The following is a 16,720-nucleotide window of genomic DNA, read 5'->3' on the forward strand; positions in this document are numbered from 1 at the left end:
GATTGCAAGCAATTCCTTTAAAACAGTACTCATCTATGAACTTTCTAAAGTTCACATATTTGATGCCATTAACAGTGAAGCCTAATACAAAAACAATCCACTGTATGCAACGCTACTCACCACTAACGTACAAAGCCTGACTGCCCAAAATGCAAGTTCAGACAAATATTAAAGACAAACATGGAAGTTCAAAACCATCAGATTTAAGCTTGTCCATTCAATCAAATGTAGCCTCTTGCACACAGGTACTGGGAAAATCTACGTGGCCAAATTTATTTTTCAGCAAGACCTTTGACTCATCCAGTGCACTGAAGAGACATTGTTCAATGAACAGAATATTGAATAGGTTTGTGTTTTGTTTTTTAACTCGTTTGCCAAGATAGCACAGGCTTCAGAATGTAAAAGAACATGAACAGGAAGGCCATGGTCAGGGGTACAGATTGGGGGTACTTGTGAGCAAGTTACTAGACTGGCACCATGTGTTCGAATTTTTTAATCTCAAAATAAAAAATCTGTATTTGTTTATACTCAAAATGGTCGCATTCAGATATGCTACGGTATGAAAAGCCACCTTGTCCTAAATTCAGATTAATCTGAGCGTGTATTTATTTCAGAAGTCCTACCAAGATCCCCAGCAGTACCTATTGTTGGTGTTCAGAACCTGATGAAGCAGCAATAACCTGTTGAATGCTTGGGACTAGATGCAATACAGAAAGCAGGACCACACAAGGATTTTTTTTTTAAATTTTTTTTTAAAAAAGAAGGGAAGGCACTGCTTGCACAGAAGCTGGTATCTTCAAAGATAACACCTGGATCTGGTTTAACTTTGTATAACCTGTATTCAAGTAGTTTCTAGGTATCTGCAGAATAAAGCTATCTACTGATCAGTTGTTTTTCACTCACTCTCTCACACTTCTTACTATGGTGACTATTTCAGTTACCATCAATACATTAAAGATGTCTAAGACAACAAGGAAAACGCACTAGCATTTTGAAATCGACACTCCAAATTATGCTTAAACTAATTATTCAAAAAATTTAAACATTCATAAGACAAAGACATTTCTGTTCACAATAGATAAATGCTTCAGGGCCCTACATTACTTTAGTTTGGAATAACGAAGTGCCTACACTGCTAATAGAAAAAATACAGATACTCTTCAAGTTAAGGATTTGAACAGTTATAATCAGCCCCTTCATTTTGACTGATTATCAGAGGACACTTTTAATGGCCTTACTGCATTATATAAACAGCTGTGGAATTTTTAATCCATTCATCTAATATCTAAAAGTTGCTGATATGACCTGTACAAATGCTAAGTTTCATCTGTCTTGCCATGAATTCATCTAACTTAAGTTTCTCAAGTTCCCAAGTCTTTTCTTTCCAGTCTTAGTATGAGGAAAAAAATTCCACCAAGCTACTATATACTTTTCTACCATGACTTCTATTAATTTATGAGATCATTTTGCTTTTTACTCCTGGATAATTTAGACCCTCGGGAGGTCTGGTAAGAGAGCTTTAAAATCCTATGTCTTGAGTTCCCATAAGCCTCCCTATTATCCATTAGTTTTGCAGATTTAAATAAATCTGGAAAGCAGCCCAACACAATTTTCTCATAGAGAAGGTTAGGCAGTATTTAGATTTTTACTCCTGAAAAATCTATTTAGTGCAATCTTTATACTATGACATACACATATTTGTCCAAGATTTCTCTTTTAGAAATAAAACTACTTTTGCAAGAAAATTGTCTTGGTATACCACTATTAACAGCTCCATTTTTCAGCCAAAATTATACAATTTTGAACTTTCCTATATCCCCAAACTGTGAAGCTTTTCTGACTTCTGCATGTGTTTTCTTAGTATGTGTACTATATGAAAACAACCGAATGCCAATAATCCTATATTCCCTACAGTTTCATGGCTAAATCCTCCTGTGCTTCAGAAATGAGATGCTGTTTTAGCTTCTCTCAGAAACAATGGCATTGTTTTCCATAATTATCTTTCTTACTTGTTAGCTTCTTCAGTGTACACGACTTAGCCCATAACCCATGGGTTTAAAACACTCAAAAATGGACACAAGCTGGTAATAATTTCAAAGGCTCTTATATTTTTATTAGACACTCAAGTGTTGCCTCAACAGCTAAACCAATTTACTAATATATTTAAAAGTAATTTTAGTTCTCAAATTATGAAAGATATTTAAAGAATTTAAAATTCTACAGCTTTTACAATTGCTGAGGTACCCTTTCCCCGATATTCTAAAAAGCAGCATTATTTTAACATTCCTCCCAGAAGAAAGACCAAAATAAAGAAATCCTGATTTTTCATGTCAGCCATCAGCAACAGCCCTGAGAAATTATACAAGTCACTGCAGTTAGGAAAAAAAAAAAAAGTAATTTCAAAGTTCATATTCTGCATGCAGACCTTCCTTAAGTCCCTGTTGCTACTTTGTTGTAAGCAAGAACATAATGCACTGTAAAAGCTATCAGTGAAGTCCTCTACTGCAGTAGCTGGAAACATTAGCAGTAACATTACTAACAGGGCTTTAAGATCCAATAAAATCTACTGGAAACACCAAAAAAAAAAAAGGTTAAAGACATCAACATAACATGATTCTTCTGTCAAGTGACAGATTTTATATTTACTGCTGCTGAGAACATCCTCTAACAAACTGTCTTGTATTCCAGATACTCCGAGATGTGTCACATGAAAGCCCTGACATAAGAAACTTCCTTGAAAAACCTAAGAAAATTTCAGTGAGCCAACTTCTGCTAACTGGCATCTAAGGAAGGTTAGGAACTAATAAGAGCTTTCTTCAGCATCCTTTCTGAACACAGGTAAGTAAATGTTGTCCTGGTAGAAGCACCACTGATTCTTCATGTGAATGCATAAATGGAAACGTTCCACACTGCTTTCCTGGCTGCTTGTGAAGCAGTAACCATCCAGCGCGAAGGGTTTCCTTGTTTTTCAGTCTCCCATCTTTCTTGGGCAGCAGAGGACTGCATTTTGCAAACTTCCTACAGCGCAAAAAGCATCATCGAGGTCCATCTGGGAACACACTCTTGGAAGTCCCCTCTTGCCTAAGATTTTGCAAGCATTTAGTATAAGACAAGAAGCATTTTTCAAGAATCAAAAAAAGGAAAGCTTATTTGGAACTGATCCTGGGAGGAGGAGGAGATGTAATAAAAACTTCTTAGCTAGCATTAGAAAAGAAAACTCCTCTGCTTGTCACCTGTTTTAAGCTGATGTCCACTCATCCTACCATCTTGAGTCAGAAAGGAAGAGCGTGTTCTTCGTTTTTTTCTCCATGTCGTAGAAAAAGAAAGTAGTAGACAAGAATCTACTACTATACTATTGGTACTATACTATTGGTAATTAGATTTCTTTTAAACATAAGTTTCCTCAGTCTTAAAACACAATCCGCTGGCATAATACCACTAAACGCTCAAAGGCTTCATTCCCATTAAATGCATATTACTTCACTGCTATTAAAAACATCTACAAATCTATAAACCTGCAAAAGCTACTATTTTATTATGCGGTTTATCATCTGAAAGTAGCATTGTCAACACAATCAGTTTCTTGGCAAGGTGTAGTGGGTCCCTCTCTGGTCACAAGGTAAAGGTATTCTGCTTATAGAAAAATCTCTAAAATAACCTGAACCAATTAAACACAACACCATTATTTTGCAGCGGACAGTCATATTTTCCTCGTATCACAAAACTATGCAATGGTCTTTATACAGCATCAGCTAATAATTTTACTGCAGTCATTCTACCAAATACGATATTGAGTGAAAACAACCGCAAAACAAATCCTCAAGTTTTGAGGTTCAGAATTTCCCTTATAAAAGAGCACTGAGAACCTATTTCATATGATGAACATGATTTTGGTAACATCAATACTGCATGAGTCATCAATCTATCGAACAGTACCCTCCAGTCACCACAGGGAATTATCTCATACCAATTCATAATCCCTCTTTATTTTGCATTGTCAAAACATTGTTTGTTTTAACACAGCAAGGCCACCTCTTCTTATGATTCAGCCTACGTCATTTTTATTGTGACCACTGGTCACGCGCTCAGTGAATAACAGCCAGTAACAAAAAAAGCATTGGGGGACAGAAATGAAAATAATTAATGGTTCAGAGAATACCCATCAGGTGTGTGTGCTCTTAAAGAAAGTGTCTGCCAAAAAGCTTATCCTGCTATCACACTTTTCACTGCAGCACATAACCACTGCCAAAAGGACAAAGAAATGGCTACTGGGCTTCAGGCATTGAACCACACTACAAGAGACACCATTCACTTCACTGACAATCTTTGATTTCCAGTATTCAAAACCTTCAGTTTATGAGGCTTCTCAAACTGCACCAACAAAGCAAGCTTGATCAAAGCACTGTAGAGTACAGCTCAAAGTTAAGCATAAAGTTTCTACTGGTTCACTTCACTACTCACAAATATCCATTAAAGAAAGATAAAGCCACCAAAAAACTCATGAGTTATCACTAGTGTTGAAGACTTTGGACAGAGTTGGATAAAACCAAGACCAAGCTCTTTCCACAGCCAAGAAAATCTGTTTTGTAGCACATCAGTGACCAAAGTGGCCTGTTCACAGAAGGAAACATCCAAAATAAACAGTAAAAGCAATCCCAAAGCAAAAGTTTGCTGCCAAGATGCAATGAACTACAGTAGGGCATAAAAGATACACAATGATCACAGGAACAAGCTGTCAGCTATTAGCTATGCATAAGTTTTGCATATTTAAAATTACTTTTATTTTTTTTTTCCCCTCCTCTGGATGCATCCCAGATAACACTGGTTCTGCCAGGGGAGAAGGATCAGCAACGCAGCAGTTGTGCAAGTACCTACTCAGGCACTGAATTTGTCAAATCTTTTTTATATAGTTTTCATTTTAAAAGTTCAAGACTTCATTTATTTCTTACTATCATCCACAAGTTACTCATTTTCACTAGGCCTTCTGCGCTTCTGCCTCCACTGTCCCAAACCAGCCTGTAAACTATCTGGCTTATAAGCTACCTCATCACATCTGGCCATGATTTTGCAACATAGACTTATCTCAAAGTTAAAGGCTCATACAGCTTGCTGGGACAAAAGTTTACATATATAAACTTTATATAACTAAATAAGTATATATAAAAAAAAATTAAACAAGGGTGCCCAAACCTAAATACTCACTTTGTTGAAATACTGTTTCTGGGGAAAAAAATGAAGGGAAAAATATTCACTGAGCTCCTACCTCTGGAAATAGTGAATACTCTTTGAAAATTGAAGTAATTCCCACCAAATATAAATTATACAAACATATGTAATGAGAAAACTAAATATTTTTGTTGAATAACATGCAATTGTAAACAAAAATTTTTCCACATTGATCCCAAATACATTCTCCTAACCATGCCTCCCAGTATGCTTTAATGACATGATGTGTATGATGTCTGACACACTTTCTTTGCCCCAACAAATTCATGCATTTTCTTAACATTTCTTTATAACATAAGGCAGAGATCTCATACTGTGGTACTTTTACAGAATTCAGGGTTGATACCAGGAAGCAAAATGATCTTGAAGATAACAAAATAGAGTAGCATGCTCTTTTACCCCTCAGCTTCTTCTCCTTACTTTATTACAGCTTGCAAATTGTTTCTGCTAAAAGGAGGCCAGATCGAAGACCAACAGTAAAAAACTACAGCTATCACAGGATACAGCATGACAATCAGCTGGAAATCTCCCTTGCTTTGTTACCTTGGATGATAATTACAAAGTTCCAGGATGAGAGTCCACCCTGGGACAGCAGACAGTAATCAGCAGAAGCATGTAGCATGGTGTGGCTCATGCACAGCACACACCACTACCGGCACAGGATGGACTCAGCCACAGGATGGACTCAGCAGTGCATTCAGAGCAGGGCAGGCTGTCAGAGGGGAACGTGTCAGTCAGCATGAACCCACAAGACAGATGAGAACCTAATGCCTGGTTGAGAGGGAAACTCACCACTCAGAATCTGTGAGCTGAATCTGCTCTGCACAAAGTTGCTCACCCAGCATCTTTATACTGTTCCAGAGGACTTCTCTTTTGAGTCTCACAGTTGTACTACCATCCTCCATAGGGCATGCACTCTTCATTGCTGGCCTCCTCCTACCTACCTGACTTGTTGCAACAGGAAAACAACAGAACTCATACCCTCAGCTTTCCTCACCTCCAAAAAAGCTACAGGACCCGAACTGCCCTGAAGAAACCTCTTCATGGCAGGATGGAGCTGAAAGCCCTCTAGTTATCACTGAACCACCTACCATTATAGTTCTCTGTACGCAAATTGCTTTTTCAAACTCTATCTGATAAATTATTGAGCAACTTGTATTTCCTTCTATCTGAGTCATTGCAGATCTGTGGGACACATAATGATTTTGCAGCAGAAGAGAAGTTTTTATATTTCAAGTTCTAGAAGGACAAAACGCTGCTACAACCATCAAGGACATTTCATTACAAGCTGGATCCAGGACAACCTTTGGTTCAGCCTGGTGAAGGAGCACTGTACCCAGAGCCCAGGGATGGACAGAGGCCCCTTGGGGCTCCCTTCACAGCAGCAGAGAAGCAAGGCAAGCAAAAGGTCCTCATTGTAAAGAACAAGCACAAGATGGGAAATGGAAAGAATGACCTCTTAGAGGGGCGGAAGGGTGCCCCCAAACTTCATCAGAAAGCCACTACACAAAAAAAATAGAGCGGAAAACGAAGAAGCAAAACCCCAATATCATACTCTTTTCTAGAAGAAAAAAAGGATCTAGAATTGATACTGCCCAATGCAAGCGCACAACCTTCAGACATCATCACGAGCCTCTTAAGTGTAATCGGCAGTTTCTGCAGTAGTGTGGAATATCATTTTAAAGATAAATAAATGCTACATTTCTGATTTTCTTCTGAAGTAGCTGTTTACTTTGAAATAGTCTCTAGGAAAAAAGGGATAAGCAGAAATGAAAGAAAGAAGAAAATTGGGAAAAAGGCAAAACAAAAAATTTGAGTCACAATGAACTATAATAAAAAGCCAGAATAAAAGAATATTTGCATCTACCACCATAATATTATGACGTAAGTTATTAGTATATTTTCAGTGTCCATAAATAGCAAATACTAGAAAAGGCAGAATTTTATAAATCTTTCTTGCTGGTGTCCAGGAGGAACACTGCTAGTGAAGTTCCTGCTAGTGAAGCTCTACCAGCAGACTACTTCATGGTTAGGGGGCAAGGCTTAGTGCTTGAAAAGCCTTCAAAACATGCTGCGGCCAGAAGGAACACAATGGATGGAAGCATCCCACACAGCAGGTGTCTACCTACAAACCACCCAGATGGACTGTCTGTCTCAACAGACATGTAGCCTTCAAAGGAACTTCAGTCTGCCTGAGTCAGGCTACAAAGATTCTGATTGCACTTGCAAAACAAAAATGCTTCTCTGGACCATAGAATCATCAGGTCGGAAAAGACTTCTTGGATCATTGAGTCCAACCATTCCTACCTGCCACTAAAACAAGTAAGGATGCCATTTCCTTTTTAGAGTTTAATATCAATAGTTTCATTAAAGCTGTCATAAACAGCAAGGAAAAAAAAACACTTCATTCCAAACACCATCTTATTATACAAGTTAATTTGTGTTTTCTACCACAATCAGAAAGTTTTACTTGGAAATGAAAGGGGCTTTAAAAACAACCAGAACACAGCTGCAGAAAGCTGAAGTCCGATCATGCCTGTTCTTTAATGACCTAGGGTAGCTGACCTACCAACGGGGTGAGGCAGAGCACTGCCAGCCTGTGAACAGCTGCAGGTGACTCCATATCCACTGAAGCCACCAGCAGAATGGAAAGGCTGGGGCAGCAACTCCTTTAGTCCCTTCACCAGCTTTTCACAGCAGGCAAGAAATCTGCTTGGGCATTAAAAAACCCGAGATTTTGGAGCATAGGCCTACCACTCAGGAGGCACCAGCTTTAACTTCCTAGAAGATACCCTCAAAGATGGCTGTAAGTATATTGGAAATCCATGTATGTGTTCATTGTGTCTATTTCAAACAGCAACAATTGAAATTCTTCACCTGCTATGAAAACTCCATCCTTTTCCTGAATTCTCGGAATACTTCAGGAAGGTACAGTTAGCTACATCATGGTGCAGCTGTAGAATCAATATCTGCTCAAACCAAAATCAGCTTAGGGACAGGCATATTTTGATGAAAGGATTCAAACACGCTTGTACCGATATAAGGCAGCCTTGAGTTGGCAACCACTTGTTCATGTATATACAATACAGCATTAAAGCAGTCAGTATTCATAAAAACTACAACAGTACCTGACTTCCAGACAGGGCTGGCATAGAAAAAAACTAGCCCTTTTCCATCAATTGATAGTCACCAACAACGAGCCCTCAAAGCCTTTCTTCAGCTACTTTACATGATCAGATTTAAAGGATCTCTTGTGTACAGCAACAACAAACTGCAATGGCAACCACTCCTTGCCACAAGACTGTTTCATAATGAATAAATAAATAAACAAATAAACAAGTAGATCAGAAACACACCTCCCTTTGAACATTGTGTGACAATTTCAGTCACAAAGTAGACCTAAGGATATGAACTAGCCTGAAGGACAGTCAGTTGATTCCCAAGACCTGCGATGGGTGTAACATGCGAGAACAAGCTGTGTAGACTTACTCAGTCCCCATGGGCATTTGGCAAGCCCCATGTACTATCACACAATTAATAGTTTCTGTTGGAGATGCCCAGAAATTAGGCAACAAAGACGCTGCAGGTCAAGTTTCACAGGCTACCATCCACTTACCACACATCCGCCTCCTTAGTTCCAACTGCTGTTGTCACTGACAGCCTCACATCATATTTATTTCCAAGTATTAAAATGACCACAAATAAACAGCAAAATTGAGTTTTAATTAGGACAGTAAACTACATGACAATAAATTTCTATCTGAGGACTAATACTGCAGCCTATTTGCCAGAAGCCATCAAGAAAAGCATTTCCCATCTGGCAACGAGTGAGGTAATGAAATAGGGGCTGAAGATATTTTTTCTAGTCCCAGTCTGTACAGTAGGTAATATCTGTAAGGAGCTTCAGTTAGGTTCCAAAATAAGCCTGACCTACAAATTCCTATGAAACAGAAAAAACCACAAATCTATACATTTACATTTAAAGCTGATCAGAAATTCAATCAAAACCAAAAAAAAAAAAGCAGCATTCAAGCGCTGGTCAAACAGCCACATGCAAGTCTGCAAATCCACGGTTTTCTTTCCTCAGCTTTTGTGTAACATTTACTGTATGAAAACTCTGTGTTATGCACCTAAACGGCCCAGTCTCACCAGAATGAGATAGCAACAATACAAAATTTTTCTAGAAAAGAAACAAGTGTAGTTGAGTGTTCCTGTACGACCCTGAGCTGTTAGCTGTGGGCACAGCCATTATGAACAACTACAGAAGACAAAGCCACAAAATGTAACACCAGTGGAGATGGTCCTCAATGCCATATGGACATAGAATACCATTTTATCTTTAATGGCATCTGCAAAGATGACTGAGAAGAAGCAAAAAATGACCAAATTCCACATCCCCTAGGCTCAGGAGACTACAGGTGAAGCTGCTGAAATAAATGGTAGAAGTGTAGTGCCAAGTTCTCTTCACAATAAGGTATTTGAATGTCAAGATTTACTTACGCCAGAGGAAGGCTTTCATGCCATCCCTCTCTTACCCAAAACATGAATCTCATTTCATAAGCCAGCAAATTATAGCTATGCACCATGGAAAAGCTGTAGCAGAAATAGTGGGAAAGCTCTGAAAACTATAAAATCAAGAAGCCCTTTACACAAGAGAAGAGTCAAAAGTTGTTTAAAGGCATAGCTTTCAAATAAAATATGAATTTAATGAATAGACAAATTATCCAAGTAACATTTATGTCTAAATAAGACCTGCTCTTCAAATTATCACATCTTAATGAAAAACAGCGTACAAATACATTTATACACACAATAATACACACAGGTATATGATACACTATCATAAAACAGGTAGGGCTTTCAAAAAGAATGTTTTTCCTACAAAATTTCTACTGCAATTTGGATTGTTTTTCAAACGGGGAAATCGGCTATAACTCTAGCTCTCTTTCAGAGCACAGAAGAAAAAAAAACCATTTTGTACTGACTAATAAGAAAATAAAGTATTGGTCTTCCACAGCATCACTTTAATGCTTTTACAGAAGATCCTGCCAGGCTGATTAGGGAACTCTGCGTCTTTCCATTACATCAGAAAGTCGCAGTATCTCACAGTCCTAAAGTAAGAAAGCTCAGCCTACAGATCAATGAGCTACAACTCAGTTCAACTGCTGCCAATCACCATCTCCAAACTGTCCTTATCACTCAAAAAGGTTGTGGCAGATCTTTTACTTTACACTAAAAGACCCGCTATTTTTCTTCAGCTAAAAATTGCCACGTTGATCTAGCAAAGCAAAATAGCGGCACTGTTCCAGTTTGGTTTTGGTGTGTCTTTTTTTTTTTACCTGCAACTACTACTCTTCTAGTACATAAGAACACAAACAATTCTCAATCGAGACCCTGTAAAAGTGGAAGGATCACATAACACATGATCAGAACTGCAACAAGAGTTGAGTTCCCTCCCCATCCAAAACTCTTCTAAGCTGAAGACTTTATTTGAGTTTTGTATTGTCTTTAGAAAGTAGCAGTATACTCTGTCTTCATTTTTCTCTAAATCTAAATGCAACCACTTTTCCCAGCTTTCACTATGACAGCCTGGGGCAAGAACAAAGGAAGCTTTTCATTATCTTCCTGATTAATTTATATGTGAAAATAATGTCATCAAAGAGAACATATGTTTTTCCTGCCCCAACACATCATATGCAACACTTCAGTCAACAACGTACACATACAAAGTAGAAAGAGAACTTGCTGTCACATTTCTTCTTTCTTTTCCTCCTTTTACATTTCATCTCATATTATGGTTAACATCCTCCCAAGTATGACCTTCTCCAATTTATATTTTATAGCCTATTCAGCATAATAAACGGCCCATTACATCTCCCTGCAGTCCTCCTGTTTTCACACACACACCCCTTCGGTAAGGCTGAGGTAAGCTACAATATCCACACACAAAGTGCAGAAAAGCACTGTACATACAGCAAAAGGCTGCTGAAAGCTTGAAGAAGTTGTTGTCAGCACTGACTTTCCACTACAGGCTGGACTGTGCTCAAATAAAATGAGAAGTAACTGAAAATCTCTCCGGGTACCAGTTAACTCGTATCCACTTTAGATGGATTCAAATGCAAGTATCTAATCCTCGATCACTATTCCTCCTTCCTCTTCAAGTAAAGCAAGTTCTGAATAGTATTAACGATGGAGGGGTCTGTTAAAAGCACCCAATACAAAAATCAAGTGACTGCAAAATGTGAACACGTAATGCATTACCTGCCCACAAACGCTTTCAAGTCATTTAAGCAACGCAGAAAAGGAATCACACCTCAGATCAGAGATCGTACCTAAGATCATAAATCAAGTCTTCAGAAGGGTCAAGAAGTTTGAGCTAGTATTATTGATTTATCTAATCACATAATTAATGCAGCAGGCATACCTATTTCAGTATCGAAGAGGAGGCTGAGGGGAGACCTCATTGCTCTCTACAACTACCTGAAAGGACGTTGTAGAGAGGAGGGTGCTGGCCTCTTCTCCCAAGTGACAGGGGACAGGACAAGAGGGAATGGCCTCAAGCTCTGCCAGGGGAGGTTCAGACTGGACATCAGCAAAAAATATTTCACAGAAAGGGTCACTGGGCACTGGAACAGGCTGCCCAGGGAGGGGGTTGAGCCACCTTCCCTGGAGATGTTTAAGAGATGGGTGGACGAGGCGCTGAGGGGCATGGTTTAGTGTTTGATTGGAATGGTTGGACTCGATGATCCGGTCGGTCTTTTCCAACTTGGTGATTCTATGATGCCCCACACCGAGACAGTTCGCAGTCATTAGGTTCTTCACAGATTTAACACCCTGCAGACCCACAGATTAAAAAAAAGACTCTCGCAGTTAAACAAACACAGAGTCAGGACTTGCACAAAGGAGGAGCCAATGCCAGGATATCCTGGCCGATCAAGCCGGCGCCAGCACCGAGAGCATGTGGCACCCGCTGCGGCTCGCGAGACACAGCAGCTCTTCTTGCACAAGCACCGGGGCGCTCCAGGCTCTGCTCCCGCCGCTCCGGCAGCGTGCGGAGACAGGCCCGACTCGGACAGAGCGTTACCCGGCCCGTTCTTTCCCCCGGCTCCCACACGGGAGGTTCCACGCCGGAGGCGAGAAGCCGGCCCGCCGGTCGCTTCCCAAAGCAGGACGCGCGTCAGAGGGCGGGCGGGGCCGAAGTAGCCCTCGTTCTGAGCCCGAGGAGCGGCCCGTCCTGCCCGGGGAACCCCCGCGGGGACCCGCAGCGCCGCTCCCGACGCGAACCGCACCTTTCGGGGGCGGCGAGGGACGGGCGGGCCGAGGGGAACCCGCGGGGCAGGCGCCGCCCTCCGCCCGGGCGCCTCGGGAACCGCGGGGAGACCCGAAGGGGCTTCGGGTTTCGGCCCGTTACCGGCACCGCGCGTTTCGAAGAAGCCCGATTTCCAGGGCTTCCGGCCCGACGCCGGCCGAGGCCGGCTGGGAGTGCCGCGCGGCCGCCGCGCCCCGCTCACCCTCCGACAGCTCCAGCTCCAGCTCCGCCAGGCTCTCGCGCACCTCGGGCGGCAGCGGCACCGCCTCCGCCGCGCAGCCCGCGCGCTCCGCCGCCATAGCGCGCGCCGAGCGCCCAGCCGAGCCGCCGGGGGCCGGGCCACGCGCGCGGGGCGGGGCGGGGAGGAGCGGAGCGGGAGGTCCCGGCCCTGCCGCAGCCACGGGCGCGCGCCCCGCGCCAGGGGAGGGGCGGGGCGCTCCCAGGCCGCCCCGCGGCGGGAAGGGCGGGGAAGGGCGGGGCAGGGCGCGCCCCCTGGCGGCGGAAAGCGGGGTCCGCCCCGCCGCCCCGGCCAGAGACCACGCCCACTATGGCCACGCCCCCTTCGACCGCAGCCTCTTCCGGCCCCGGCCCCGGCCCCAGTCTGGCCCCCCGTCCGATTCCGGTGGCCCGCGGGCCCCCCCTGCGGCCCCCGAGGCTCCCGCGAAGGCGAGCCCGGCACCCCTCAGGGGTATTGACTGCGAGAGCGGCTTCCCCGGCAGCGGGAGCGTTCCTGGAGTTGGGAAGTAGGGAAAAACATTTCTGCTGACAACGACTTGATTCAGAAAGAGCTCTCCCTGGGGAGAGCCTCGGGCGGGACAGGGGCGTTGGCGTCAGTGCAGTAGGGGGTGAGTCTCTGCTTGCGGTCGTTTCATGCAAGACGACCCAAAAATGAGTTCTGGGATCAGCCGCTTCCCGTTCCTGTTAGTTACAACCGGTCCCTGCTTGACCGTCCGTTTCCTTCCGCTCCTGCCTTCTCTCTTCTTTCCCTGCCCAGTCCTGAAATGCATCAAGTGCTGAGGGAAAGAAGTGTTTGCTTTTAGGGATTTTGAGTACACGCTAACGTGATGTTGAATTTTTTCCATCTTGTCGGTGACTGACCTAAGAGCAGTGAATCTTTGTAACGTTAAATTAGACTGTAGACTGATCTAAAAAGATGCGAACGCAAAGCCAAGTTCACTTGAAACAGAAGTGATCCTTGTGATACGACAGCCAATGAACACCAGGGCATGCTAGGAAACTAAATACACACACGGAAAATATACCTTTTGGCCTTTAAAAGGTGTTCTTTATTGTCCACCTGAAAGTGCAAGGTCTTTAGCCATTAATTTAGACTTGCCTTACTTACGAGCCCATATTGTGCCTATTTACCAAGTCAAAATGAAAAGTGTAGTTCACGTGTGAGTGTGAAATTACAGACTTGATTTAGTGGCAGTTTTGAACTCTGGTCTAGAAATGTACTATTTATAACAGAAAATAAACACTATTCTAAACAAAAAGGACAACAACACTATTCAGTGTGCAGCTTGACCAAAAGCCACATCCAGCGTTAAATACTCCTAGAATCAGATTTTGAAGAGAAATCCAATACAGTCGCTGATCCAGTATAAACTTACTCAGTTCACATTGGTTTGGAACTCTGGACTAGTTTGGTTACTTTGGGCAAGGTTTTTTTACCAAACCAGGTACTGTTTGTCTATGCCAAATAACTTTTATGCTAAATCAGGGAATAGGTTCTCCTATAATCTCCGTGTGTGCCAAGATAACATTGCATTGGCTGGGTCACAGGCACAGACTGCCCTGACCCCTGTGTAGGACAGTTCCTGGTACCAGGGACTGTGGATGCAGAGTCTGAATCAGCACTTGCAGTGGCACAGCCGGGATCCTCCCACGCATGGTGGTACCCTTCATATCCTCGTCCTACAGGTCACCTAGTATATTTTTCTCAAGTAAGAGGGCATTTCTTACCAGTTACCACAGTAGCAATGAAAAGCACAACGCTAGCTACCTCCATTGCTATTCTTTTTTTTTTAACATAACTTCAGCCAGCCCAATAAACATTCTCAAAATTGTAAATAATTAGCACAGTGGCACAGCAGCAGCTCACTGAGAGCAAGAGCAGGCATTGGGAAAGGCCTTACCAATACCCAGCAGGCAGTAAGTTACCAGTTCCCTGCAGAAGGATGCCACCTGGGATGTATCCAGCAGTTCTTCAGGGGCTGGCCCACCTGCAGCCTGCAAAGCACTATATGGGTCCCAGCTCCCAAAACCACATTTGCTTTTGGAATGGGTAGAGTGGCAAGTGTCAAAGGAACACAGCAGAAGGTTCCCCAAAGGGTGGCCAGGGTGAGAGCAGGTGCAGCAGGACTGCCTATCACCAAAGCTACAGGGCTGCCTAGGGATGGCTTTGCAGTCTCCCGAGCCTGAACTGCACACTGTCCAACCTGCTGGTGGTGGCTCTGAGTCTGCTGGGAGTCAGGAATGCAGCCTTGGATGCTCCCACCACTGAGCAATAAAAATACAGATGCCAGGTACAGAGCTTCACCAAGCCAGGCTCCTGTCACCCTGAGACAGAACCAGCTGCTGGAGAGCCATGAGCAGCAGGGTCATCCCTGTGCCTCTGGCAGAGACTCTTCCTTCACCTCAGGTTGGTAGAAACTCTCCACAGCGTTTCCTTCACACGGCACAGAAGCTCTTGGCATTGCTCATCCCCCCTGCGGCCATCAGCACAAACAGGTCCTCTTCTCCTGCCTTGCTTCCTGGAGGCCAGGCTCCTCTGTGTACGTACATACATACACCATATATATTTTTTAGAGAACCAAAGAGTGATCTACCTGACAGATAAACAAGGGCTTGCCAAGACCATTGTTAGACAAAAGTAGTTTACTATGCCCATCAATCTCAGACAAATGCTAATATCCCAACTGTCAAATACCCTGCAGAGACAGATTTTTTTAATAGGCTGTAGTAGAATAATCTGCCTCCAGAAGAGATTTTTCTGATACTCCGGAGTTAAATACAATGCATGCTTCAAAGGTAGAGATTTGACATTTCTAGAGTATTAACGTACTCATGATATTACAATTCTGCCTGTACTTTTTTAAAGAAAAAGAAAGAGAAGAATTAGTCTTAGGTTATCCCAAGAAACACTTGGCTTCTGTAAAATACCATGACAACAAATACCACAGGGAAACATCACAGAAAGGTCTTATTCATTGTTTGTGGAATCTCTCAGTCTTGTACTTGAATCGTGATCAGTGGAAGGGGGTGCACCACCAGAACACCTCTTCTCTGACCAGCAATTGAATATGCATTTGGAACTGTCCCCCAAAAGGTAGCTGCAGCACTAGGTACTTGGGCAGAGCCAGCATTTGCAATCAGGAGTTTCATTTTCATTAGGAGGTACAGTTCAGGGGTTTTGTTTGGTTGGTTTTGCCCAAAATGCATAAATATAAACAAAAGTTCTGAGCTTTTTTAATTAGGAAAATTAAAGTTGGGTTCAGCTGTTTCCAAACTACTTCAAAGTCTCCCAGGAGAGGATTTGCGCCCTTCTAGTGTACTAGTTCCAGCAGGGTTTGCTCGTATGTGCACTAGCATCTGCTATCTTTATTGAAACCATCAGCACCCCATAGCTGGTTGTGACAGGGCAGTGAGAGAAGAAACCCACCCAAGCTGTCACTTCGAGGGGAATGGAGGGAACACACCAAACAAGACGCCACTGCAGAGCAGAGAGGACAGACATCCTCTGCTGTATGGAGATACAATCTTCTGCCAAAGCTCTGTTCTTCCCTCTCCCCCAGGGGGAACACTAATGGAAAATGGACTCTCATACCGAGTCAAGTTCATGGCTGGAAGGATCAGTTTGATTGGTGAAGGTCACAATGAAGGATTTTCACACACATTTGACTTCCCAAGAAGGCACATATGAATTATATTGCATTAATTTAGTCAGACTAAATGTATCATGCGTGCATAGCTCAGAAGAGCTCAAGGAGTGGTGGCTTGACACTGAAATGGAATGTGATGAGAAAGATTGAGGGAGGGAGGACTTATTTATTGTAAAACCAGAAGAGCAAACCCTAAATTCATAGAAGGCTACGTGCATCTTGTATTTGGGAGAGTATTATTTTACCTGTTCTGTTAGTCAGAATGATCCTACAGAAATATTAAAACTCAAACAATTTTGGG

General features: G+C 42.7%; 1 protein-coding gene across 3 annotated transcripts in view; it reads right to left on the minus strand.

Moving 5' to 3' along the window:
- DIP2A (disco interacting protein 2 homolog A) overlaps nt 1–12,834 on the minus strand; it is a 119,544-nt gene extending 106,710 nt beyond the window's left edge. For all 3 annotated transcript variants that reach the window (XR_011337724.1, XM_069860818.1, XM_069860816.1), the window contains exon 1: nt 12,738–12,834. Coding sequence is in view for 2 of the 3 variants with exons in the window: in XM_069860818.1 (XP_069716919.1) it covers nt 12,738–12,834 (97 nt within the window). In the remaining variant the exon portion in view is untranslated. The remainder of the gene's footprint in view (nt 1–12,737) is intronic.
- Between the last annotated feature and the right edge of the window lie 3,886 nt (nt 12,835–16,720).

The sequence above is a fragment of the Phaenicophaeus curvirostris genome, chromosome 7, assembly GCF_032191515.1.
Source record: "Phaenicophaeus curvirostris isolate KB17595 chromosome 7, BPBGC_Pcur_1.0, whole genome shotgun sequence".
Classification (NCBI taxonomy): domain Eukaryota; kingdom Metazoa; phylum Chordata; class Aves; order Cuculiformes; family Cuculidae; genus Phaenicophaeus; species Phaenicophaeus curvirostris.